This window comes from Papaver somniferum, chromosome 10 (genome assembly GCF_003573695.1).
Source record: "Papaver somniferum cultivar HN1 chromosome 10, ASM357369v1, whole genome shotgun sequence".
NCBI lineage: Eukaryota > Viridiplantae > Streptophyta > Magnoliopsida > Ranunculales > Papaveraceae > Papaver > Papaver somniferum.
The window spans coordinates 15,593,684-15,620,621 of record NC_039367.1 but is presented as its reverse complement, the minus strand read 5'-3'; the positions used below and the strand labels follow the sequence as shown (position 1 = coordinate 15,620,621).

Genomic DNA, 26,938 nt, shown 5'->3' with positions numbered 1-26,938 from the left:
TTTCAAATCGATTTTTAGAGAGATATAAAACTACTGTAAATCTGGATACAAGACAGTACTCATATTAGGAGAACTGTTATAAGTCCGGAGCCGTATTACATGTACTCAGTACACGTACCGGCATAGCTATAGTTCGGCAGCGATTTTTGGGTACGCATACCCGATATCCCATAAAAAGTTTGTTGACTCGTGAACCAGGAAGGTACGCATATCTAGTATACAAACCGGAAAAGATCTTTTGGTTTCTAAACCGAAAAGGTATTCATACCCAGTATGCAAACCATAAAAGATCTGTGGATTCCTAAACCCGTTTTTGTCTTAAAGGTACACATACTCGGTACACGTACTATGACAAAAATATTCATGAACAGGTACATAGTACACGTACTTACCCTGTCGAATATTTTCAGATGCATCATAATTATTTCTATAAGATAATCGTCGACTCTCTAAAAACACTATCTAGACATGTTTGATCACATTTGTGACTCAACATTAAAATCTTAAAGTGTTATATGAAAATGGTTAAGCTTATCGTTCAATTGGCTAGTTTTGGCTACCCTTTCATGAACAAGTCATTTTACACGGTTCGGTTATGGTTCGTCCTAACCAGAGTGTATATTTTGTTATGTTAATTTTAAGTCAAGTTTTTCATCTAACGGTGATTATTGATTGCTTGATTCTAAAGCTTCTTAGTTTAAATCTAAAGTAACCTTGATCTTGAAAGTCTATATAAAAAGAACCTCAAACAACTGGGATCTTTGAATCCCTGACACTATTCTTGTGTGTCCTAGTTGTAAACTAGAGTCGTCATATCCTTCAAATCCTTTTAGGGTTTAACGACTAAAAAGACTTCACCTAGGGATTCGTGAAGCCAGGTCCAACTATCGTTATCTTGATAATTCGTGTATCCTGATCTTGTTTTGATTGTTGGGGCTTTAGGTCCAACAAACAAGATAGATATAAATCGCAAAGTTCTTCGTCTCAGACTTTGTGATTCCACAATTTTATACTTGTGAGGTGAATATTAATCTAGGCTGCTCTTCGGGAGTCATAAGACCGATTTGAGGTTTGCTAGACATTGTCTATTGTAATCGATTTCCTACCTCACCTTGAACTTTGATCAGAACGGAAATCACATATAGGATTATATGTGGGAGGCATATTGGTTTAAAGTCTTCAATTGAGTTGAAGCAACTCTTAGGATGTAAAGGACATCAGTTAAGGGAATCAATTGCACGGAGTCCTGCTAGGATTCAAGAGGCATAAGGAGCGCGACTATAACTGAATCGCTGTGACGGTAGATTCGGTCTCAACTACATTCCAATTCAAAGTTATGATAGTAGGATAGAGTATGTAGCGGCTTAATACAGTTTGGTGTTCAAATATGGACTATGTACCGGGGTTTTTCTGCATTTGGGATTTCCCGTTAACAAAATTTCTGGTGTCTATGTTATTTATTTTCCGAATTATAATATTTTTCTTTATAATTAAAATATCACAGGTTGTACGTTAAAATCAATTCAAGTAGATAAGTACATCACAATTTTCGGATACGACTTGATTGATCTTGGATATTGATCTTTGGAATCATCCAAGTATTCTCGCGGAATAATCAGGTTCACGAACTTGTCTCTGTTTACATTCTGATTGTGAGAGAAAGAGATATAAGCTCTTCTTATAATTCCTGATTGAGATTCATTAAGTTGTAACTTTCAGAATTGTAATTGAGTTTAGTCCATACAGGTTTCTTAAGAAAAAGTTGGTGGTGTATTTTGATACCCCCACATTTTCAATTGGTATCAGAGCAGGAAAACACGCGAAAGACCTAATAAGTATGTGTTTAAAGCAATCTGATTATATGGAAAGAGACGAAATCTCTGATAAATGCCCCACCAGTTCAAAAGAAACTGTTGTTATGGATTCTGTAAAAGCGTCTGAAATTTCAAACTCTCATATAGATGAACACTCCGTTCCCATAAAACAATTGAATATTGATAGTGGTATCCCTATTATGTCCCTGATGAGTCTGACTTAGAAGTAGAACGGGAAGCAACCATAAAAAGTACATAAATATTAAAATGTGTAGGATTTCAGTCTTTTGAGGTCAATCGGCTGAAATACAAAGTCAATAATCACATTGGTATAATTTCTGAATGTGATTATAGAACAAGGATTCTTCTTCAAGAACATGCCAAAGTGAAATTTAAAATTATTTCTCTCGAGGCTAAACTTAAAGATAATGCCTTAGAAATCGAACGATTATTGAGTAAGAACACTACTTCATATTTCGATAGTGAATCTAAAGAAACTACCATTAACATAGCTTTTAGAAATGGTGATGAGTTAGAAAAAGTAGGAACATCAGTTGTTCATGATAAGCTAAAAAATCGCACCCAGAAACTGATAAACAAAGTACTTGTCATTTTTCAAAAGATGATCAGTTAAATTTCTCTGACCAAGAACAAACTGTCTCTAAGGAGGAAGAGTTATTTACAAAATGAGTATGATAAAACTACCTATTCTGATTTCATTGAAACTCAGAAAGTTTGCTTCCATTGCAACACTAAAGGACATGTTCAAAGAAAGTGTAAACTGAGGTTGGAAAACTATCAGTTTGGTCGTCTCCAAAACACCTTAGATTTAATTCTGAAGGGTGTGACTGATATTCGGATGTCTAAACCACTTGGGATGAAAACACATTCAAGTCAATTTTCTTCTAGGAATGCCAGTTTTGCTTGGTCCATGAATATTCGAACAAGTCAAAAAGGTAGTATGAAAAATCGGTTAAAGAAGAACTTAAAAAATGCGTCAAAAATATGGGTTCATAAGGGTACTCATTCTCTTCCTGAGAAAATTGGTGTTCTCATAAATGAAACGATTCAACGAGCTAACATGGATTTATTATTACAGGATATAAAGATCTTATTGATAAACTATTATCATTCCAGACAATCAGCCTCGGGTAAGGTTTCTAATCTTGTCTCTTTCCATGATGCAATAATTTTTATGATCACTTTTTATGTCCAAAAAGAATTTTTAGTGCAAAAGGAAGAGGTAAAAACAAGGGTAAACGTAAGTATAATCCCTCTGGTTAGAGTTCGGCTGACTCTTGTGCAAACTAGTCACAAGTCTTAGAGCCTTATACATAAAAATCCCGCTGGATAAGGAATTGTTGTGTAACATGTGTATTATTTGTTTCAATTATTGCTTTGAGTGATGAGCCATATTGTTTTTCATGTTACAACTTTTACGTATATCTATGATTATCCATGTCAGACAAGATTGCTAAAATTTCCTGTTGAACCAGGCTCCAGATAAAAATAAGCATTCAATAATTTCATGTTCATGAATATTAATACTCTTATGTTCTAAACTTATTTGTTTATTGAGCTAAAACTATTTTATATTCAAGAAGGAATATATATCATAGAAAAAGGCAAAAAAATTGCAGTACTGAAAAGTATTTTGTGCTCTCTATAAAATTTCTTTTTCTCTCTAAAAAAGTCCTCGTTTTAAAAAAATTTATGGACGTTGGTTTGCGTACCCTAGGTAATTACCTGTGTTTTAGAGATTCCATATAAAAACCAAACTTTCTAGGAAATGTCACAAACCGACCCTTTACCCAGAGAATACCTTTTACAAACTTGTTTATATATCCTAACTTGTGTTGAGAAATTCTCATCCAAGGAGTTCCGCAACCAAGCAGGTCTTCTATGTCACGAACCTTTGAAAGCATGGAAGAAGCTATTAACTTTTGCGGTGGTATTGAAACAAGAGGAAAGAAAAGAACTCTAGTTGATGACGAAGTGGTTGAATCATCTGAAGATCTTCCTGGTGTGAATTATTATTTCGCCTATGATCATCAAGGTGTTGAGCGTGAAGAGATGATCTATGCTAATGTTGTTTATGGTTTTATTAAACAATTTGAGGAAGCAAAGATGGAAATTGTTAAAACACTAAAAGGTCCGGACATGGTACGAACTGAGTTGAAAAAGGTTTCTGCTGACCTTGTTCTTGTGATATCTCATGTTCGTGATCTTCTCAATGAGTATATTTTCTCTGAAGAGTTCCTGGATACAGTTAATGACAAATTCAAGGGCCTCAATACCAATGAAGAGTCCGGGAAAATCTAGCTTATTTTGTTTTCGTCTATGTACTAGGAAAGTTCTTGTGAGAATTTATTCTTGCGTTTAAGAAGGATAACTAGGGTTCGATATAGTAAATATTGTGAGTACACAAGGTATTTCCAACGATTTTCATCTTGCACATTTTTAGATTTATTTATTTAAATTAAAGTCTTTGGAAGATGAAATTGTAATATTTAATCATTATTAGTTTAATATATTGCAAAGTCTTATGAGATATACATGTCCTTTAGTTTTTGTGAATTGAACTGATATCTCATATATATATATATATATCTTGGAAATATCCTTATTTTTAGGAATATTATATTTTCCATAGTATGATATCCCCGAAATATCTTTTTCAGAGATTTAAAGGAATTGTTTGATTCACAGTTTATACATTGTCTGACCTATGAATCAGGATCCAGTGTCTTCTCTTGCAAAGGTGCTTGATCTGAAAGAGTTCTTTTTGAACAAATTTGCATCATCCGTTGATGCTAAAAAGTCGAACAAGAATATCAAAAAGAGATTGGGTTAGCAAGAAATAAAGACAAAATATACTAAAAAAAGATTAGTGTATTGAGATATTGACACACAATTTTTCATTCAATCCAAAACATAATTGCATGCTCTTGTAGAATCCTTCACCAAAACATCTCAATTGAAAGAGATTTTTGTCAAGAAACAAGATTATCTTCTTGAGGAAATCCACAAACTCAAGATTGGAAATAATAACCCACCTTCATCAAGTACTGAAGATATGAAGGAATAAGTTGCATGAAAAGATGAATAAGATTCAGTTCTTATGTTTTTATAAGTATAGACTAATCAATTGTTGATTTATTTCAATGCTTGTGTAAAGTCTATTTAAACTATCAATAATATGAATGATTAAGCTTTTATTTAAATCTTTTGTGTCAATTTTTTTTTATAGTTACGATTGCATTGCTTGATGTGAATGAATGTATTTTGTGCTTTGTTTTCGTTTATGAGATGTTATTTCGGTTTTCGCTAACCTTTATTTCCGATCTCATATATTCATTCTTACTCCTATGCAGCAAAAGAGGAACACCAAGATACTTGTCTTGTAAAACCATTCTTTTAAGTTCACAATATTTGCAGTTTGCTGCTTGACATAGTCCTGCACTTTGAAACTAAATGTTATACCTGACTTATAAAAATTCATTGATTGACCGAAGAATTTGTTGAATTTCTCAATAACTCTATCCAAAGCAACCACTTCATTAGGCTTAGATTTAGTGAAACTAAGCAGTCATCTGCGAAAAATAGGTGTGAGATAAAAGAACTATTTTTTGTTGCAGTAATACCATGGATTTCGCTTTTTCTATCTATAGAAGGACAGATCTCTATAAAGAGACTCTATGCGAAGTATGGTGATAATCACCTTGTCTCAAACCCCTTTAGGGTTTATAGACATCACAAGGAGAACCATTAAGCAATTGAAATAGTCACTGTGGAAATGCATTGATTTATTAGAGCACACTAATCATCAGAGAAGCCTAAACTTTTTATGGAGGCAATCAAAATATCCATTTTACCTATCAAATGCTTTAGACATGTTTAATTTCACATCCATCCAACCATCTTTTTTTTTTCTTTTTTTCGTGGTGTCAATAAGCTCATAAGCTATGACAATATTATTAGTTATAACTCTACCAGAGAGGAATGCAGTTTGGGATGGAGAAATGATCTTATCTAGCAAAGGCTTTAGTCTGGTAGTTAAAAGTTTTAAAATAACTTTTGAAGTGACATTACATAGACTAATTGGTCTAAAATCAACAGGATTAGTGGGACAATTCTTTTTAGGAATCAAAGTAGTGAAATTATGATTGATCTGTTTAAGGATATGCTTGGAATGAAAAAGAGGATTGAACCATTTTAACAATGTCCCCACCTACAGCATCCTATATTTGCTAGTAAAAACCAGGTGGATACCCCATCATGCCCTGGAGTAGTCCAACGTTGCATACTAAACATAACATGTTTAACTTCGTCAATAGTAGGAATCCTAGTAAGCATGTTATTATCAATATCTTTAATGCAAGGAGTAACAAAATCAAAATACTCGGAAGAATCATCATGGAAAGTAGTTCTACTCATGCTAAAAGATGATCTTTTTAATGAGTCGCCAATATTTTTTCTTGTCAGTAATCTAAACACACATAGAGCTTTTAGGGTATCTATATTGGTTCTCTTTTTCCTGAAGTTAAACTTGTTTTGAAAGAAGGAGTGTTTATAATTCCATTTCTAAGGTCTTCATCCCTATTTTTTTGTTTCCAAAAATCAGCTTGAGCATCAACCTAATATATCTGTTTTTTCTCAATTTTCTCAGGAGGTTCAGTGTCATCACCAATACCGTTACTACTAGAAAGGGATTCTATTTAAGCTTTAGTCTTAGTTATTTGGGTGAGTTGATATTTCCAAAGTTATTATGGTTCTAATTCCTCAAAGCATTTTTGGTGTAATATTGGCTCCTGGTAACACTAAAGGCATTAGAACCAGAATCAGAGGTATTCCAATTATTTTTCAATGACATCCTTACAAAAAGGGTTACTTAGCCAAGTCCTACACATTCTAAAAGGCTTGTAGGTGTTATTATGACCCCTATCAGTAACAAGCAAAATATGACACTGATCTCTTGCTATGGGAATGGGATGAAAGGAGATATAATTAGGGTAATTATTCTTCTATTTGTCGAAGTGAAAGGTTTCCCTACAAAAGGCATACCATGAAGACCATTTGAAGATAATAGTCTATTAGAATTATCAAAAACAGTTTGAGATATCAAGTTACCCCTTTCTTTTTCATCTGGAGTCAGCACAAAATGTAAATCACCTACTATTATCCAAGGCAAATTAAGATGAGTAACAACATTATTCATATAAGACCATTAAGTATTTCTCTGTTTATCCTCTAAAGCAACATAGATAAAAGTTAAAAAAGAAAAATTAGTTCTTGCATCCATCCTGATTTTTCAATTGATCAAATTTAGGTTATCTTCTCAAATTTGCAGATCATTTCCATCCTTCCACATCAAGCGAAGATCCCAGATAACCTACTAGAAACATATTCGGGAACTTAAGGTTTAAAGTATAATTCCTCATTTTGTTAGAAATATTTTTGATTTCAATGAAAAATATGATATTGATGAAGAGAGATTTATGGAAACTAAATCTATTATTTTCCTATTAATTGTATTTTTTTAATGATAATTCTAGTAAAAATAATAATTAATTTTCGGATTTGTTAATTTGGGTAATTTTTAGATAGTCTAGAAGTTTGTTTTAAATGTTTTAATAAATTAGTAAAGTTGCCTAAAGGTAGTAGATACATTGGGAAATAAGTTTTTTATATTTTTTTTGTTAACTTTAGGGTTTGTGTAAGGGCATCATCTATATAAGGAACTCCAAAAACGAAAATTCGGGGCTCTTTTGATTATGAAATTATTTTGTTATTGTTAAACTTTGTTTAGCTTTATTTGGATTTTTATTTATAGTCGGTTTATTCCTGAGGTATAAATAATCATCATATCCATAGTTGTGATTCTTCAGAGTTGTGAAGTCTGGATTATCTATGTTCATAATTATTATTCATAAGAATAATATGAGGTCCGAAAAAATCTATCGGTTTTTCTCTTTCTATTTTATTCTGCTGCGATAATTATCATCTTTTAAACGCTTCCAATATCCGTTAGATATTCGTGGGTTATTATATCTAAAAATGTCTCTTGGATGATTCGTAGTGTTTTATTTCCAAAGTCCAAACCGCACATTCCAAGACAAGATTTTCCTGTTTTCAAAGACTGACATGAAATCTGAAAGACTGTAAAATGAAGATTTAAATGATTATTTTTCAAAATAGGAAAACAATTTACCTCATTCTCCCCACCAGTGACTCCAGATTGCTTGTCTTATTGTATGATTATAGTTGTTGTTTGATTTTCTACTTTCCTTCCATTGTTATTTGCATTTACATCATCATTTTCTGTTTCATCATCATCCTGGTTGATATCCACAAACCATTGTCTCTTTCCAAGTCTAGTTTGGATTTCATCTTCCTCGGTTACAGTAAGAAACTTGAAAACCCTCTCATCCTGAGGAGGAATAGAGGAATTATCGCTACCATTCATTCTAGAGTCTGTTTAGGAATTATAGAAGCACTAGGTCTAGCAGCAATTGTGTTCTTCAATCTCCCAATACCCCCAAAAGGATAAGGCTATTTATGAAGAGCCTCCACATATTTATATGTTTTTTTCCATGCTCTTTTACAATGATTTATGATAAAACACTTTGGGCACAATTTATGTGGTTGTTTTTAATAGAAAAATGTTACCCACTATGTGACTCCAGCAGCAGTGATTGCCAGCATACCTCTTTTGAAGGGGGTTAACCGATCAATTTTCACCCAAACGTTCACAGAGACTCCTCCTTCTAAAATTGCATTTTTTTGACTCAATTGCTAACACTTCTCCAATTAGTTTACCCGTGTCCCCAATAGAGTTAACATTCATATGCTCTTGCTGAAAATTTTGAGTTGGATAGGGTACTTGTATACATAGGGTCCTGCAGTTTTTTATGAGTTATATTATGGAAACGACACTAAAAGTATCTGCAGACTGCAGTTTTTTATGAGTTATATTATGGAAACGAAACTAAGAATATCTGCAGAATGTTTCTTAACAACATTAGTTAACTACCCCGCACTTCAACAATTTCTGATCATCTACTTCTAAATCTGTGGTTGTGATCTCGATCTTGATTTTCAAATATATAATCAAGAGTTATACTAGAGTCATACAGAACTCGTGGACGACCGAACGCATGGACGATCGAACTATTTGTCATTCATGCATTCTTTTCATGGTGAAAAAAGCCAAATTTCCCATCCACGTGGCTTCTCAATTAGTTATTTCCAATGTCCCATAAGAATTAATCTAAAAATTGTTGATTTGACAGCTGGGTAGTACGGACGCGCCTAAAATGGTCATATGTCCGCGTCAGAACGCGTCCGACACTTGGACGTGCACGTTTCCAAGACAGATACATCGGTGACATCACATGCGTATGTCACACACTATTTTAATATAAATGTCTACTAATAATGCTTGAACTTTTTGTATATGTATTGTTTTATTAGTAAATATGCTTATCTTTATACAAATTTGTTATTTATCAAAGATTTACCAACATCCATAATATATACTCCGTCTTTTATTAACGGTCCTAATTGACAAAGTCAAAATATTAAGGGAATTATACGAAATGCCATGACCGACCCTATTTAATGTGATGTTATTACTATGATTATATATAAAATTAATATATTGAAAAATATAAATTGTGAAATACTATTTTTTTAGGAAATGTTTTGAGAAAAAATAAAAACGAAATATATTGGTTTTATTATGAAATAGGTAGAAGCTTTATTAGAAATTTTATAGGTGTTCATAAATATTTTTTATTTAAAAGGAATGACGATTAATATGAAAGATTTTGAAATTTTTTTTCCTTATATATGGTGATACTATTTAAGATTTTGGATTGTGTTTATATTAAAAATAATTTTATGATTATAGAAAATAAAGGGTATATTTGATAGTTTAATGGGAAAATACGTTTATAAACAGAGTGGACAGATAAAAAAAGATAAACCAAAATAGAATATAGGACAGATAAAAAAAAACTCAGAGAAAATACATTTTAGTGCTAAATATTATTAATTTCATAATGTGTCCGCGTCCTAATTTTTTGAGAATTCGTTCGTGTCCTCCTCCATGTTAGTACAACCCAGTTTGACAGTCATTTGATTGGTAAGTACTTAACGATTGGACGGCACTGAGATAACTCCTTGTATAAATAAGATACTGAAATGTCACGGTGAAAGTTGTTATTTTAAATGAGATACTGAAATGTCATAGGCATTAGGCACTGAGAAGTTATTGTTCTCTAAATGTGAGAAATGTAAAGAAATTACCAAGGACATTGGACATCATCACGGGCTTGTGAGATAGAGAAACAGCCATAAACGTCTTCCACGTAGATAAACATGCTTCTAAATGTATCCACGTCATAGTCTACTTTCGATTTTCGATTGGTTTATAAACAAGAAAAATGTGATTTAGATCCAGGCTTGATTGAGGTATATCCAAATTAATTAGGCTATATAATGAGTCAAAAGTCAGGTCATTTTGAAGTAAAACAGGCTATCCCTTAACCTTATATTTTCTAAATGGCTAATATACCGTTGTTTAATTAACACTAAAAATTCTGATTAGGTTAATTAATTGAGTTTAAATGAATTAATTAAGTAGATTAAAACTTATGAATTTAAGTTATCAAATTTTGTTTTTGATTGAACTCATGTGGGAAGATTTTTTATGGAAAAATTTGTTTTGAGAATTTTTTTTTGCAACAAAAATGAAAGCATACTACCCAAACACTTCTAAAAAGGGGATTGCAAATGTACGAAATCATACTCAAAATTAAATAAGAAATCATCACTTTCAGTTCTGAAACTATGAAAAGTCGGCAGGGTCGACGAATGAAGAACATGCCGACTATATCTGACCGGCAAGGTCTACGGATGAATAACATGCCGACTTTATCCGGCCGGCAAGGTCGGTGAATGAAGAAGATGCCGACTTTATTATTTTTGACACACAGAAGACTGTTATAAATGCTTCACTAGTCGGCATCTTATTGATTTTTTACCTTGCCGGCTAACTTATAGTCGGCAAGGTCGACAAAAAATACCATGCCGACTATAGGATTGTTTGACATACAGAGAAAGGTGTTACAAATGCATAATTAGTTGGCAAAGTTTTAATTTCATAACCTTGTCGACTAAACTATAGTCGGCAAAGTATAAGGATGAATACCGTGCCGACCCTATAAATATTACTTTCAGAAACAAAATTCTTTGAGAAGTCGGCATGCAATTCATCTTATAACCTTGCCGACTAAAAATAATATATGAAAAGTCGGTATGTTGTTCATCCTATAAGCTTGCCGACTAAAAATAAATATGAAAAGTCGGCATGCTCGACAAACAAATACCATGCCGACTGTGTAACTACAATTCAACAATTTCAAATTTTCTAATCTAATTTGTCATTCAAATAACAAAATAAAGTACTAGAATGAATTTGAAAGGATTAATCGACAATAAAAAAAAATCATAATCGACGATATTTTTTCATTCGAAAATGATGAAATATAGAGTAGCAGAAAGAAATTGATCATTAGATTGATGATGAAGGAGAAGGAAAGAAATTAATAAGGTTTTGATCTAAAATCCGAAAGGTGATTTTGGTTATTATTAGGAGAAGGGTAATTAGGTAACTTTACACATGTTAGACACCCCTTAACACTCTACTATGGTTGGGAACAAAATAGATATACCCCAATCAAGCCAGGATTTAGATCACGTCGGTTTTATATGGACAACAAACGAAACCCATTTGTGAAACAATCAATCAAATATGAACTGATCGTTCTTTTTCAACAATGTCACCACTGCCACCATATATCGCGGCCATATCACCGTCGTATTTACCAACCGCGACTTCTGTGCCAACTCATCTTACACGACGTATGTTGCCCGCAATCAAGTCTAGACGCATCAAAATTGCTTTTTCAATTCTTAAAATTTGGCAGTGTCGACCTAGTCTTGAACTTTTGGAACCAAGTCTTAAAAAACTATATTTCGAATTCACGTGGATTGAATTCGTTTTTTCTGTGATATAACGTGGATTGAATTCAAGCCTACCAAGATATCTTATAAGATTTTTTGTTGTTAATTTTCATTTATATATTGCTTTTCAAATTACCATGAAAAGCTCTCAAATGGTCTGTGTTCATATAATGTTCCATAATTAAAGCCATTTTCACCAAAGTTTTTTTTTTCTTCAGATGAATTCTTTGATCTTAACAGCTATTAACCAGATAAGCAACACTTCTTGTCAAAATAAATATTAGATTAAGACCCACTTAAAAAATAAGATCTAAATTGTCTATTTTGTGTGTTATGGGAGTTCTTTGTGAGAAAAAACAAAGAAGATCTTCTTGATGACCAACCCTATCCTAATCAGATTACTTATCAAGCCACTGATAAAAAGAAGCAATTAAATTAATGAGATCCATAATCTTGATTTTCCTTAATTGTCAATTTTGGACATTTAAAGTCAACATTGGCATTCTTTCGAAGTTTTTAAGTTATCTTTGGTTATCATTAGTTTTTGCTATCTCAAACTAGGAAGAACAAAACAAATCATAAAAAGAAACAAGAGAAGATCAGGGTTCTGATTTGCTGGTGACTCACTACTATTAGTAGGGTCTGAAACTTTGAACTCTTATGATCATTCAAATGTCAAGAGATGAAGCTAAATGCACTTGAACATCCAACCAACCCACTCATTAATCACAACTATGTTTTTTCCTCGACACCTTCATTCAGTTTCACCAAAAACTTAAATAAATTAAAAATACTAATCATACTAGACTCCATGTTTGATTGGTGCATCAGCGCAAACGTGGCCTACTGGAGAAAGCCAGTGCCATCTAAGCATCCACATTGTCTCCATAGCAGCGAAACAACATAACTACACTTTCCAGACTTGCTCTGGAACCTAGTCTGCAGTCCACAAATCAAACCAAGCCCAAAGGTTATAGAAATCTGTCATAAAAGGTACAGCAGGGACTCCATGTCAGAAAGGGTGCATGAACGAGAGCCAAGGGCTCATGTGCTTAACTTTACATGATGACTTTACATGCTAACTAAGTAGTTTCCGACTTCCATCTAGCAATAAATGAAAATGGTTACAGTGAAAAGAAAGAAAGAAGATAGAGTGGGAGATGTCTGGAGGAATGCTATTGGTGAAAAGAAGTCTACACATTTGCAAGATCTGGTTAAAGAGATAATGGAATAACAGCACAATCCAATAGTTTCTAACATGTCTGAAACCTAATAACAAAAATAAAGTGTGGGGGGGTCCAATCACAACAACTGTCTAACACAAAATTCCTTTCTCCATTGTCAATCAAATATCAAAAATTGAAATTAGGTTTGTTTATTCAATAATAGAAGCTGATGACTTCATTCAACAGGTAAATCTATGCTTTTAGGGCATAAAATATAAGGTTTTTCCGGCTCTATGAAGATATGCCTAGATCCCATTTCATTACCCTTATCAGTATATATACACATATGCTTACCTCATAATCCACTTCTTAATATTCCTTTGTTAAAACTTGCCACTTTCTTTATAAAATTCTAATAGGCATCCAAAAACAATGTGAAATCTAATCTTTTATTTATAATTTTTTGTTTAGGTGGAAGGAGAGGTTACAAAGCAATTTCTTTCTTTATAAACATATATATGATGCCAGATAATCAAAGTACTACAGAGAACTCAAATAATTTAAACATAATCTAATATATTTGTTTAGGATTTCCAAGTGAATGAACCTGGCTTACCTGCAAGGCTCAGATGTGATACTTTTATAATATTAGCTTTATGATGATTAAATTAAGGTAGAAAAAATTGTAATGTATCTAAAATCTCAATCGGGTCATGAGTTGGTCAAGCAAAATTGTATTTAAAAAATCATCAACAAACACAAAACTAAAAGAACTATTAACCGGGGGGATCTTCTTCCCAGGTGATTGCATCTCCATCTCTTTTTGACTTTTGTTTAGAGATTATCAACAAAACTTTTATTATCATGCTCTACTACTTTAAGCATGGAATATGTGTTTTTAATGCCCTTATTTGTACTAGCATTTGCCTATATAGTTTGCTGTAAACTCAATATATAATCAAGTTGCATATAGAGTATGCATTTTAACTTTACAATAAACAAAAAAAGACTGAATCCTCTTCGATGGGTAAAGTTTAGGCGTATCTTGTATAATAAACGAAAGTTTTAAGCCAATAAACGAAAGTTTTAAGCCAATATTGCATGACGGCTCTTTTAATCTTGACTAAATATTTTTTTTCTTCTTTTTATCGATTCCTTGGGTATCTCTATGCTGTTAATAAATATAAAATTAATCCCTGTTTGAGGGTGCAAGTTGGAACTAATTCTATATAAGGAAGAGAGCTAATCCAATAAATCAGTACCAGTTATAGAGAGATATCCTTACCTTTCTAGTGAGAAAAATGGAGAGGCATGATGTTCAGGAACAAACTCCAGCTGCTTCTGATATTCTCTCTCCGAGATGGAGCACTGACAGTGCTTATGAGAAAGAAACACGAGGTGTGGAAAAGAAGCTCCGGTTATTCGGCTTCGAGGTGGATCCCTATACAAATAATGGAAGATGTTTGAAAGGGTCTGAAGAAAGAGATGAAAGTGTTAACTCTTCAAGCGGGATCTTATTTCGAAGGGAGAAACCTGCAAAAGAAAAAAGCTCAATAGTGGATGACAAGAAGTACGAGTGTCAATTTTGTTTGAAGGAGTTTGGGAATTCGCAAGCACTGGGGGGTCATCAGAATGCCCACAAAAAAGAGAGACTGAAGAAAAGAAAGTTACAGCTTCAAGCAAGAAAAGCAAGCATCAATCATTACCTTCAACCATTTCAAGGTCCCCATGGTTTCGGCTTCTACAGTTCACCAGCCTTTTACGACCACTCTTCGTATGTTCCAGAATTCACGTCCTTCGGAGAGTCTCAGATTAGCTTCAACCACTACGATCAAAATGCATTCATGAACGGCTACCTGAATGGTCCCCTTGTCTCGAAGTCATACCCTGTGCCTTCTCATGTTCCTGTGCAACAAGACAACTGTAAGTTTAACCTCATACGATCACATGGATCTCATGAGAACAAACCAGCTGTCATCAGGCCTTCCCCTATACCTGTTCCCAAACAAAGCTGCAAAAGCTTGGATCTTCAGTTAGGGCTCAATGCGCAGTCCAACCGGTCTAGAAGTGGAATATGACAAAATTCAGCAAACATACATACAGTTCATCTTCATTAGAGTTCTACATCCTTAACACTTCTCAATTTCAACGATGTGATAGAGGCGGGACCTAGAAAGCAGAACCAGTGCACTGCATCAGAACCACTGTCAATACATTCACAATATTGCGGAACAGATATCTTTCCCTAACGCAGTACCTTGGCTTTATTTCAAGTGATCATGGAAGCTGCAAGTCCTTCAGCTCGGCCAAATGGTTATCTGCAGTTATGCTTATGCCACTAGCTTCTGGGGACGCAGAAGGGTGGCAGGTTTGCAAGTTAGCTGGTACATGTCATAGTTATATAGGTTTGGTTAATGAATGTCCATGTACATGTTTGTTTGCCTAGCCATGTGTTTCTAACAATTATGTATTTCCACAGATTAACACTCATAGCTTTTTGTGTATTTGATGTTTTTGTATGAATTGAAAATTCATCACCCTTCAACATGCTCAATTAATGAGAGAAGATAAAATACAAAAAATTGGTGAAATTCTAGGCTTTGGTTACTTCTTAGTAAATCAGCAAGGGGAGCTCTTCCATTATCCTTATCTGCTACTTTCATTAAAATATTTTTTTTTCAAAAGCCCCATATATTAGTTTCAGCATGTTGTACAATTTACTTTGATCCACTTTTTCTCTGTTATTTCAAACGATGTACTCCAGATCCATCTTTCATAAATAAGTTATATAACTCTGACTCTCTAAGTAGTACTTAATCAAGATATCATGTGATCCAATTTTGTCTAACAGGAAATGCTCAGCAGCCTAAAACTGCATGATAGAATTTTAAATGTTCCTCGATAGGATCTCAAAATCACACTTACAAAAAATTGCAATGAGAACTTGTCCAAGCAAAATTCTAATCACTAAATAGAATTTTCAGACTTGTCCTCTACAAAAACTGAAATAAAAGAGTTGATCCATCTTTCCTCTGCACAGACAAAATGTCATAGGTTTACGACTTTAAGTTGACACTCTGTTAGTGCAGAAAGATGTTATACAAAAAATTTGCAAACCCAATCAATGAACTCACAGAATGAAGGATGTGGGCTACAGCTCAACATCTAACTATACTTTTCAGTCTTAGGTGTTTAAAGCCCAGGACATAGACTTTAGAGTAAAATACTAAAATGTGTTCATACTGTGAAGCCATTGCTTTAAACAAATTTGACCATACAATTCTAGATTCTAGGGACCTTTAACAAGTATTAACCTTCCTAGGTTCTTTTTATACATCTAACCATGTTGCTTCACTCCTTAGTGGTACAATCTCCCCATTCTCCCCTCCAATAGAAAGTGGAAAGTATTCACTTTTTGTTGAGGACCACTTCATTATAGGAGATCAATGGTCCTAACCTCCACCAGGAGGCATTAACGTTATTTTCTTGGTGGAAATTTTACTTTATGGTCTTTACCCTTATTGGTTAAGACACCGTGACTTAACAAAAGAATATGCCTCCTGTGTTTAGTGGAGGGATACCAAGCACAACCATTCATCAGGGATGCAAACCATGAAATTCTATAATCAGACTTTCATGTTCAGGAATCAAATGCAAACACAAAAAAAAAAGGTATTACCAGCTATTCTTCTTCGCTCAGCATTCCATTGCAGCCATGATCCAGGTGTACAACATTGGCCTAGACCTGCTAGCACCTTAAAGGGAACTAAAGTACAGGAATATTTGATATAGTGAACACGTTGAACGCCATGAAACCGATTCTTATATTATTTTTTTTAACTCCTGTATGCTAGCTATGTTACAGATGGGACAAGAGGGATTTCATGCATTTACACACAACAACCAGTTTGAAGGCTTGGTGAATTGGGTTCCATATTGGCCAATTCACATCTTAAATGCACGAGGAAGTCGACCAGAACTGCTCTGCACTCTCAAAATTTCTTTTGCTAACTCGTGATTCCCAATCACCGTAAGTCCATTCAAGACCCTGTTAAAGGTAAACCTTCGAGGCATAAACCCTTTCTCCACCATCTCCACTAATAAATTCCCTGCTATTACCATATCATCCGGCTTCTTCCTCACAAACATCGCTCCTATTAAAACATTATAAGTATCTACATTAGGCAAATAGGTTCCACCATCCATCTTATCAAAAACCTCAAATGCTTTCTCAAGCTCCCCAGTATCACAATAATACCGAATAACCACATTAAATGTCTGCACATTCGGCTCACACTCATCCTCTTTCATTCTCCCCATATACTCCATTGCTCTTTCCATTTTCCCAGCATGACACAACCCTCTGATCACCACGTTATAAGTCGACTGATTCGGTACATACCCTTTGCTCACCATCTCATCAAAAATCACAATGGCATTCTCCACATTATCCTTCTTACACAAAACCTGAATGAAAGCATTATAAGTCTCAACTGTAGGAAGACAACCTCGTCTATTCATTTCATCAAACACCTTCCTAGCTTTACCAATTTCCCCCACAATCCCAAATCCATGAATAACAGTAGTATAAGTAACAACATCAATCTCACACCCCCTTCTCTTCATTTCCTTAAAAAAATCCCAAGCTTGTTTAATCTGTCCAGCTCTGAAATAACCTTTAAGTAAAACATTATAAGTAGACAAACTCGGTTCCAATCCTCTTTCAACCATTTCCTTTAAAATCTCCAAAGCCTTTGAAGTCTTCTTTATTAAACACCAACCATTAGCAATTATATTATAACTAATAACATCAGCTCTAAATTTAAACTTAAAAGATCTGAACAAATGATAAGCCATCTCAATCCTTTTCGACTTACAGAGAATGTCAAGAATTGTGTTGAATGAATGCAAATCCTGAGGACATCCATATTCATGCATTGATAAGAAAATTTTCACAGCTTTATCAGGTTTACCAGCTGAAACATATCTCTCAGTAATAATAGCAAACGTTTTGGGTGTAGGACCGATGCGTCGGGCACGCATTCGAGAAACAAGAGTCCATAATGTTCTGTAATCTTTTAATCTACCAGCAATATCAATTGCATGATCATATGAAGATGATGAATGTTTGTATGTTTGATGATTTTCTAAGGATTGGAAAAAAGCTAGGGCTTTTGGTCCATCGTTCCATAAACGTTTGAGAACTCGGTTGACTAATTCAGGTGACCATGAAATTGAGCAATTTTCTAGGGCTTGGGTTAGGGTGTTTGTTGAGTTTTGTATGATTAGATTAGCTATTACTGATTCTTCTTGTAATGGTTGTGGTTGTGGAGGGTTTACTGGGGATTTAGAGTGGTGAAATGAGTGTTGAAGAAGAAGGAAATGGTTGTTTCTTCTCTTTGAGGAGATTTGTTTGAAGTAAAGGAACATTTGAAAACACGTTCAGCTTCTTCAGTGCTTTTGCTTGCCTGGGCGAAAGAGTGAATAAGACCTTTGTGCAGAAGCCGGGGCTTCACATACATTGTTAGTGACTGAAAAATTGGTTATGGAGTGGCTTGATACAGTAGCAAATGTCTAAATTACATTCCACTTAAAACAAAAACCTAAAACTAAAATCAAAACCTAAATCTAGTTCCTTTTCTTATTCTCAACTTCAATTCAAATCTTTATAATCATAAATCATGGGATAGTATGGTTAAATATATTGAAATAAGGTACATATTATGGTTGCAGACGGTTGGGTTTGTTACTGTAATTGACTTACGGTTGGGTTCTACTTTTATTAAACCTTAACCGTAAAAAGTTCTGAACTACTGTATAATTTTTTTAGAGAAGTTTTACATGGTTTACGATTGGTTTCTTTTTTATTCTAAATAAATTAACCATAAAAAATCTTGTGCATTAGTAATTTACGGTTCAAAGGAAAATAAATAAAGATTTGTTAAGATTTAGATTAGTTTTGTATAAATATAAATAGGGAAAGTGGGGATTTGTTGAGATTTTGTAGCAAAGGATAAATATAAATCGGAAAGTGGGGATTTGTTGAAATTTTGTAGCAAAGGATAAATCGGCGTAGAGATTTACACTTCCTATTCATGCAAGACCAAGTATTCGTTTTTGAGTTTTCCTAAAAAACCCGTCAAAATTTTCGGTTACCAAACAAAATTTGCTTTAATTAACCACATTAAATATTTTCTTTATATGATAGACTCGCGAAAAAATAGCATTGGCAGCAGTGTTTTGGTAGAGTAAAATTCTCAAATACAAAGAGAAACTTTACGGTTGGAAAATATAACAACCAAAACGCAAATAAATCTCTACGGTTGATTTTTTTTTTGTTACCCAACCGCAACTTGTTTTCTTTCCAATTTTCCTTAATTACGGTTGGGATTTCACCTTACCCAACCGTAATTTCCTTGGTTACGGTTGGGACGTCATCCTTACCTAACCGTAAATTTATCTTACAGTTAATCATGAAGAACCTAATCGTAAACCTATGGGAAAAACTAAAGATTCTATTTTTTTACGTAACTAAATAAAAGTAACATTAACTAAATAGGTGTTATTTAGTCATTATAAAATTGTTTTAGATAAGGGGTTTTTGAAATTACTTATGGGTGACCCATTTTTGTCCTATTAGGTGACGCCCCTCTAATGGAATGTGATGCCCCAATAATAGGCTTCTTTGTGTATCTAGGAACGGTTGTGTTTGACATGGGAGGAAAAGAGGGTGGAGTGTATCCGGTGTAGTTAATTCCGAATTTCTGTTCGTCTTTGTCGAGACCGAGATACTAGAATAAATTTATCTCGGAAAGGTTTTTGGTGAAATGTCGAAATAAGTATATGAACTCCGTTTTCGAATTTTATATATAGTATGTATATCTTACATTTTTTTAAACGTTTTCACACATAATTAGGTTTATTTTTCCTTTAAATACTATTACATTTTCACACATAGTTGTGTGAAAATACCACCAATTTTTTTGAATAGAAACGACTCTTTATTCAAAATAGTAGAAAACTCTAGATCCATATAAATTTCAAAAACTTCAACCAAGATTTCCAACCAATTCCATCCGAGTCAACCGTGATTCAACCAAAAAATTCCAACCAATTCCAGCCAAATTTTGTATCGGCGGATTTAAGCATTCTACTACCTTGAGAGCCGAAACCGGAATTTACGGCTAGATCTCGGCCATTTCGGCCGAGATTGACTACATTGTGTGTGTTGTCTAAAATATTTCTCTGCAAATTTCTTAAGCCGATGACCGGAAACAGGGGTTCAATTCCCAATAATTCATTTTACTGCTCAGTCTTAAACACTTTGGATACAAGTGAAACACCAATTCTTCTTGGTAAATAGCAACAAAAGACTTATTTTCTAACTTTTCGTGTCCCCATTAAGCATAAAAGATTCGGCCACGCTAACACTATCAGTATTAGTAGACATAAAAACACAAGATATGAGGCAACAATTTTTTTATTGTTTCAAGGGAAAATAACCAAAAGCATGTCCATTTCGGACTTTACGAAATAGACTACGATGCTTTGTACTCACTCTATTTTTCTGCCTAATTTTGTTCTAGTTCCTCTTCTCTACTAATTACAATGATTGCACAACATTTATATAGCAGAAACATTGGTCAAAACATGCATAACAGATTTCATAACCGTCTAAAACTTATGCATAGCTGACCATTTTGTTTTTCCTTTGTCTAAGCCGAGTTACACCTGTCCTTAGGCAGTTATGAATGCTTTATTAAGGTTATAAATTGATTTATAACCGCTTGCAACTTGTTTTAATATCCTTCCCTTAGTGTAAAGTTAGTAACCAACTAATAACCGTCATCTTTGAGCCATATGTTGTGCCATCATTGCGCATCACTACGTTATGGCTTTGAGATGTTCTTGCTTGGATGCTTAAGTTACACCAAGTTCATGCCAGAATGTTTCAATTGATGTCAATTATGCGCCATGCACAATATGTTCTATGCGTCATAAGATTTACTTAGCCGAGTGTTGGAAAATAGTAATGTGTATGCATGCATTACTAACTTCCGTGCGTTGTCCAATCTTTGTTAATCCTTGGGATAAATCGGCTAACTCTTGGCATATTACATATTCTCTCATCATGCATAAATGCGATTGATACACTTCAGTTTCATGACCTTTTTGTACTAGAGCAAAAGGCTATGAGAGTATAACACTATTCAAAAGTGAAGTAGTGTGACAAAGTTGATCAAATTTTCTCTCCCGACGGATATAGAGAAGACGTTAATTTCCCTAGACACTTGTTTGGACACTCCTCTGTTTAACTTGTTTACATTTTATTTATTTTTTTTGACAAGTTTTGGATTTGGTGGGATTTTTCAGCGATTTAAAGGTAGTTATAGATACCTTTTATCTTTCTTAAGAAAATATGATGATGTGTAGTTTTTATCCTACAAATTTAATTTATTTTTTTTTCTTTGTAGGCTTTGATTAAGATGGGATTTTTTCTATAGATTTAAAGGTAGTTCTAGGAACCATCACTTAGATTATGTTTTTGAGATGTAAAGGTAGTTCTAGGAACCATCATTTTCTATTTTTCTATAGATAACATATTTTTTTAATTTGCATTTCTATTTTGTTTACATCTAAACATATTATGCCCTTGTTTGCCATCCCAGACATAGTGTTCTTCATAAAAGATGAAGCCGTCGATGCAAATTAACCAAGTTCTGCATTATTATATTCATGTTTAGGTTATTGATTTAAACTAATTTTTTTAATTTTCCTTACATATTTTCTTTTTGTTTAGGTTATTGATCTGAATATGCTTAGTTCAATACCACTTATTTCTGATATTTTCTGGAGTACACGGTGAAGAAGCTATTAAATCAAGTATCTTTTATTAAAATCTTTATAGTTTAACTCCCTTTTATTTTATCGATTTATTGTTTTTCTCTTAGTCATATCAGGTCCATCTGTAAGACATGAAGTCTGGTGCTAGTCTATTTACTGACCCGTTAATACTATAGATTTGAATATGTTTGAGGCTAACCAGCAAGTCCTTTCTAGTTAAGATCATACACCTTCCTCTATTATTATTAAAATAAGAAAAAGAAGAATGAGCGATTGGGGGATATTGAAACTAATTGGGGGATATAGGAAAAGGACAAAAGTTGGATCCAAATATCAATCCAGGGTCACCCCTTATTGTGAGATCATTGCTCGGTCGAACTCGCATGCGTTGCTCTCTCAAGTATGTTTGTCAATGTTAGTGATCAAAACTATAATTCTTGATTTCTAGTCTACTATAGCTAAGTCTCGGACTAGGATCGAAAGTGTAGTTGAGCTCAAGAACTCCATGGAGAATCATTATACAAGACGAAGAACTACTCAAGGAACTGGTGAAACTTCATCGACAAAAAGGTATGTGGAGACTTGAACTTATCTATCACTCAAAAGTCTATTTATCTCCTATCTTGAGACAAAAGTCGTTTTGCTATATAGACTTTGGTTATACACATTTGCTATTTCGAGCCGAGTTTATCTCGCCTATCTATTTCTCGAAATATGTGTTGGTAAGATTTCGCTTTAGTCGAATTCATCTTTACCTAGTGATGAAAGTCATGTTATGTTTCAATCACTTTAAAAATTTCTCTGACGAAAAATGGTTTGTGAATAACAACTATATAATGTTCTCTAAGAATGTTTCAATGATTGAAATGAGAGTTTAGATTATATAACCATTGATGGATATAAGCATTATTGTGGAAACACATATATGTATAAGTCCTTATTCCTTGAACCAAAGTTTGCCAACTTTGTTGATCAAGAGAACCGGAAGTTTGCATAATTTGCAAACTCAGTCCGCGAACTGGCGGAAGTTCTCGACCCGAGAATATCTGATGGAGTTTGAGAACTCACTCAGCAAACTCAGTCTGCGAACCAAGTCTGCGAACTAACGATAGTTCTCGACCCGAGAATATCTGCTGGAGTTTGAAAACTCTTTCCGGGAACTTAAGTCCGCGAACCCAGTCCGCGAACTTGAGTATGTTATATCTAAAAACGATTGTTTGTGAACTCATGTTTATATAAACTAAGGAATGCTATTTGCAAACCGTGGCTATAAAGTCCATGAACCGATTCGAGTGAATCAAATCGTTTTTTCTTCAATTGTGTCTTGTGTAGTACATAAGATTTCCTTGCAATTGAAAAACTCTCTAACTAGTTCATTTGAGTCATTTGAACTAGTTATGGTGAAGAAGAAGATGGTTGATATGAAAGTGCTCATATGGCTAACCATTTGGTTAACTATTGTTGAACCAACAAATGTACATGTTTGGGTACGGTTACACAAACCTAGAAACGTGCATTTCATTTGTGTGTAACAAGCTAAGTTTTCGATCCAACGGTTGAAAGATATTAGCTTGAATCTAATCAGGTTTTCATCTAACGATGAATATTGAATGCTTTGTTACTAATCTAACATTGATTGCAAACCCTGATTTGAAAGACTATATAAGGGAGAACTCTAGCAACTTGTAAACCTAATCCCTACACCTTACGTGTGATACTAGTTGTGTAAGATAGATTCGATTCTCCTTTAACCTCTGGTTTTCTTTTCTCAAACCAGGTTAACAACTTAAAGACTTCATTGGGATTATGAAGCCAGACCGATACTACTTTCTCGTAGTTGTGTGATCTGATCTTGCATATTCTATCGTACGAGTATAATCGCAAAGATTGGCTTGATATTGATATCTCCGGTAGGCAAGATATGAAAATAGTCACAAACATCTTTGTCTCATCGTTTGTGATTCCGCAATATCTTCTTTCGCCGCGTAGATTAAGATTATCGTGAGGTGATTGATAATACTAGGCTGTTCTTCGGGAGCATAAGTCTGGGTTATCAATTGGTTCCTGTTCACTTTGATTTATCAAAAGACGGAACAAAAACTCTTGGGTATTTCTGTGGGAGACAGATTTATTCAATCCTATAGACTTTTCTGTGTGATACAGATTTGTTTATCAAGTCTTCGAATTTGGGTCATAGCAACTCTTAGTTGTGGGTGAGATCAGCTAAGGGAATCAAGTGCGTATTATCCTGCTAGGATTAGAGACGTAGGAGCATAACTGTACCTTGGCTCAGTGTGAGATTTATTGGGGTTCAACTACAGTCCAGACCGAAGTTAGTTTGTAGTACGCTAGTGTATGTAGCGGCTTAATACAATGTGTGTTCAATCTGGAATAGGTCCCGGGGTTTTTCTGCATTTGCGGTTTCCTCGTTAACAAAAAATTTTGGTGTCTGTGTTATTTCTATTCCGCATTATATTTTGCTATATAATTGAAATATCACAGGTTGTGCGTTGTTCAATCAATTAGAATATCCAACCTTTTGGTTGTGATTTAAATTGATTGACACTTGGTATACTGGTCTTTGGTACCATCCAAGTTATCTCTCTAGTATTTGATAAAGACTCGCAGATTTCTATTTGCTTGAGTATAGATCAAATCGAGAGATTGAGATATAAACTATTTGATATGCTTTTTATCTAGATTGATTCTGACTGTCTAGTTGATTCTCTAGAAAGTATATTAGAGTTTGTCCATACAGACTGCTAAGCGAAATATTGGGTGTGGTTGTTGTACCCCCACTTTTTCAATTGGTATCAGAGCAGGCAAACACGCTCAAGACCTTACAAGTCTGTATTTGTAGCGATCTGACTCTATGGACAGAGGTGTTATCTCAATAAACGTACCACCAGTCTTCGATGGCTCTAATTACTTATGGTGGAAAATTGCTATGCGAACTTTTCTTTAAGCACGTGATTTTCAATCATGGGTATATGTTGTTAATGGATATAATGCTTCCGTTGTGGCAGTTGGAGATGTAAATGTTCCCAAGGATATTGGTGAATACACCCCTGCCGAGATAAATGCTGCAAAGAAAAATTCCGACGGTTTGAATGCCATTATACATGCCATTACCTCAAATCTTCAGCACCATGTGTCAAATTGCACTAAGTCTAAAGAAGCTTGGGATATCTTAGAAACCGTATTTGAAGATAATATAAGTGAAAAGGAAGCTAGGCTTCAAAACCTTAATTCCGATTGGGAAAACCTTCGTATGGAAGATGAAAAAACATTTGATGAGTTTAATCACAAAGTGTCTGAAATTGTTAATGCATCTTTTGCATTGGGTAAGACTATTCCTGAAAAGGACATTGTGATAAAAATTCTCAGATCGCTGCCATCTAGATACGATTCTAAGAAGCATGCCATCGTTGAGGGAAATAACCTAGATAATCTCTCCATAAATACGCTGGTTTGGAAGCGAAAGATCTTTGATCATGAGCATTTATCCAAATCTAAGGATGTTGCGCTCAAAGCACTAAAGGACACTAAATTACTTGATAAAAGTAAAAAAGTGTATATCTCTGAAGATGATCACTCTGAGACTGATTCATCAGATGAAGATCTTGACAAATCGGTCCCAATGATCACAAGACAGTTTAGGGATCTTCTACTGAAGAGAAGTAAATGGTTTTCCAGAGATAAGCCTAAGGCATCAGTCAAACCTCATAATCGTGTTCCTCCTAAGAACAGGGATATTTATGAAACTAATGACGAGGATATTCCTCAGTGCTTTAAGTGCAAAGTATTTGGTCATTTTGCAAACGAGTTCCCAAATCGCAAGAAGTACACTGGGAACAAAGGTCTTGCTGCAACGCTTGATGAAATGTCTGATAACTATGATTTTAATGAAGACGAGAAATCAAGTGTTGCACTTCTTGGTGAAAATATTGATTTTGATAATTGTTGCAATATATACATCAATCTCGATATTCTTTCAGAAGAAAACTCAACCAATCTGGAAGAAAAAGTTGACCCATTATTTGGAAACTTTGTTTATGATGTTTCGGGATCCACTATGTGTCTAGCTGCGTGCACATCTCAGATGCCTGAATATTAGTCAAGATTGACGTGTTCATTTTGTTCTCAAAAGGGTCATGAACTATCAAGGTGTTACAAGTACAAACACCAATTGAGGCACGTCAACAAACTTCAACAAAGAGCAAATCGGTTAGCAAATAAGCTTAAACTCGCTCAGAAGACTGCTGAGGTATGTAAGATTTTATCTTCGTCTAAGAAGTTAGTTTCCAAAGAAAATACAAGACCATTAGAGAAGAAAGTATGGTCGAGTCGTTTTGATAGACAGAGGTCCGTGAATTCCTCGTATGGGTTTGTGATTTCCTCTCACAAACCCATACGACTATGGATACTCCAAGCATGATGTCTTCTGATGGAAAAAATGTTAATGTGATTGTTAAGCCATCAATCATGAAGGAAAAAGAGAAATCTCTACTGTCTCCTACCTTGAAAATAAATAGAAGGAATGTGAGAAAGCCAAGAGTCGTTCCTTCAAATTCTCAGAAGTTTTCTGACGTTCTTGAAGTGATGAAGGAGATGCAAAAGGAGATTCAATAAATAAAGGCTTTTGTGTATAAAACTCATGAGATTCAGAAGGCCCTGGTTCGACATCAGTCAAGAAGGTTTATTGACATTAACTCATGTCTTAATGAACCTTATGTCCCAATGGTTGTTGACGACAAGGAGTTCGGGGACGATAAAGAATTCTTCAAAGGTCTTATTTCCTAGTAAATCTTCTATATTCTTGTTTTGTTTAGAAGAATAACTAGAGTTTGGAATAGCCATTATTGTGATTACACATAGCTATGTCCAACGTTCTCATCTTCATGTTTTTAGGTTTATTTGTTTCAATTCTAAAAAAAATAATTTGGAAGATGATTATTGCACTATTAATCTTTATGGTTTTATATATTGCAATGTTTTATGGGTGTTGATGGTGGTTTTTAGCTTAGGGTTAAAATCGTAAAACCTTAGTCAGACAGTGACGTCACACTTGGGTAATAATGTCGC

General features: G+C 34.2%; 2 protein-coding genes across 2 annotated transcripts; one reads left to right on the top strand and one right to left on the bottom strand.

Moving 5' to 3' along the window:
* The first annotated feature begins 13,962 nt into the window (after positions 1–13,962).
* On the top strand, positions 13,963–15,699 carry LOC113317055 (zinc finger protein 8-like). Its single transcript, XM_026565200.1, has one exon. It carries the CDS (start codon positions 14,311–14,313, stop codon positions 15,085–15,087), a length of 777 nt encoding a protein of 258 aa, XP_026420985.1. The 5' UTR covers positions 13,963–14,310; the 3' UTR covers positions 15,088–15,699.
* Positions 15,700–16,791: 1,092 nt separating this feature from the next.
* LOC113317510 (pentatricopeptide repeat-containing protein At1g74900, mitochondrial-like) lies at positions 16,792–18,660 on the bottom strand. Its single transcript, XM_026565634.1, has one exon. It carries the CDS (start codon positions 18,437–18,439, stop codon positions 16,955–16,957), a length of 1,485 nt encoding a protein of 494 aa, XP_026421419.1. The 5' UTR covers positions 18,440–18,660; the 3' UTR covers positions 16,792–16,954.
* Positions 18,661–26,938: the final 8,278 nt, after the last annotated feature.

Coding starts and splice junctions, on each gene's coding strand:
- LOC113317510 (XM_026565634.1), bottom strand. CDS start 18,439: ATGTTCCTTTACTTCAAACAAATCTCCTCAAAGAGAAGAAACAACCAT.
- LOC113317055 (XM_026565200.1), top strand. CDS start 14,311: ATGGAGAGGCATGATGTTCAGGAACAAACTCCAGCTGCTTCTGATATT.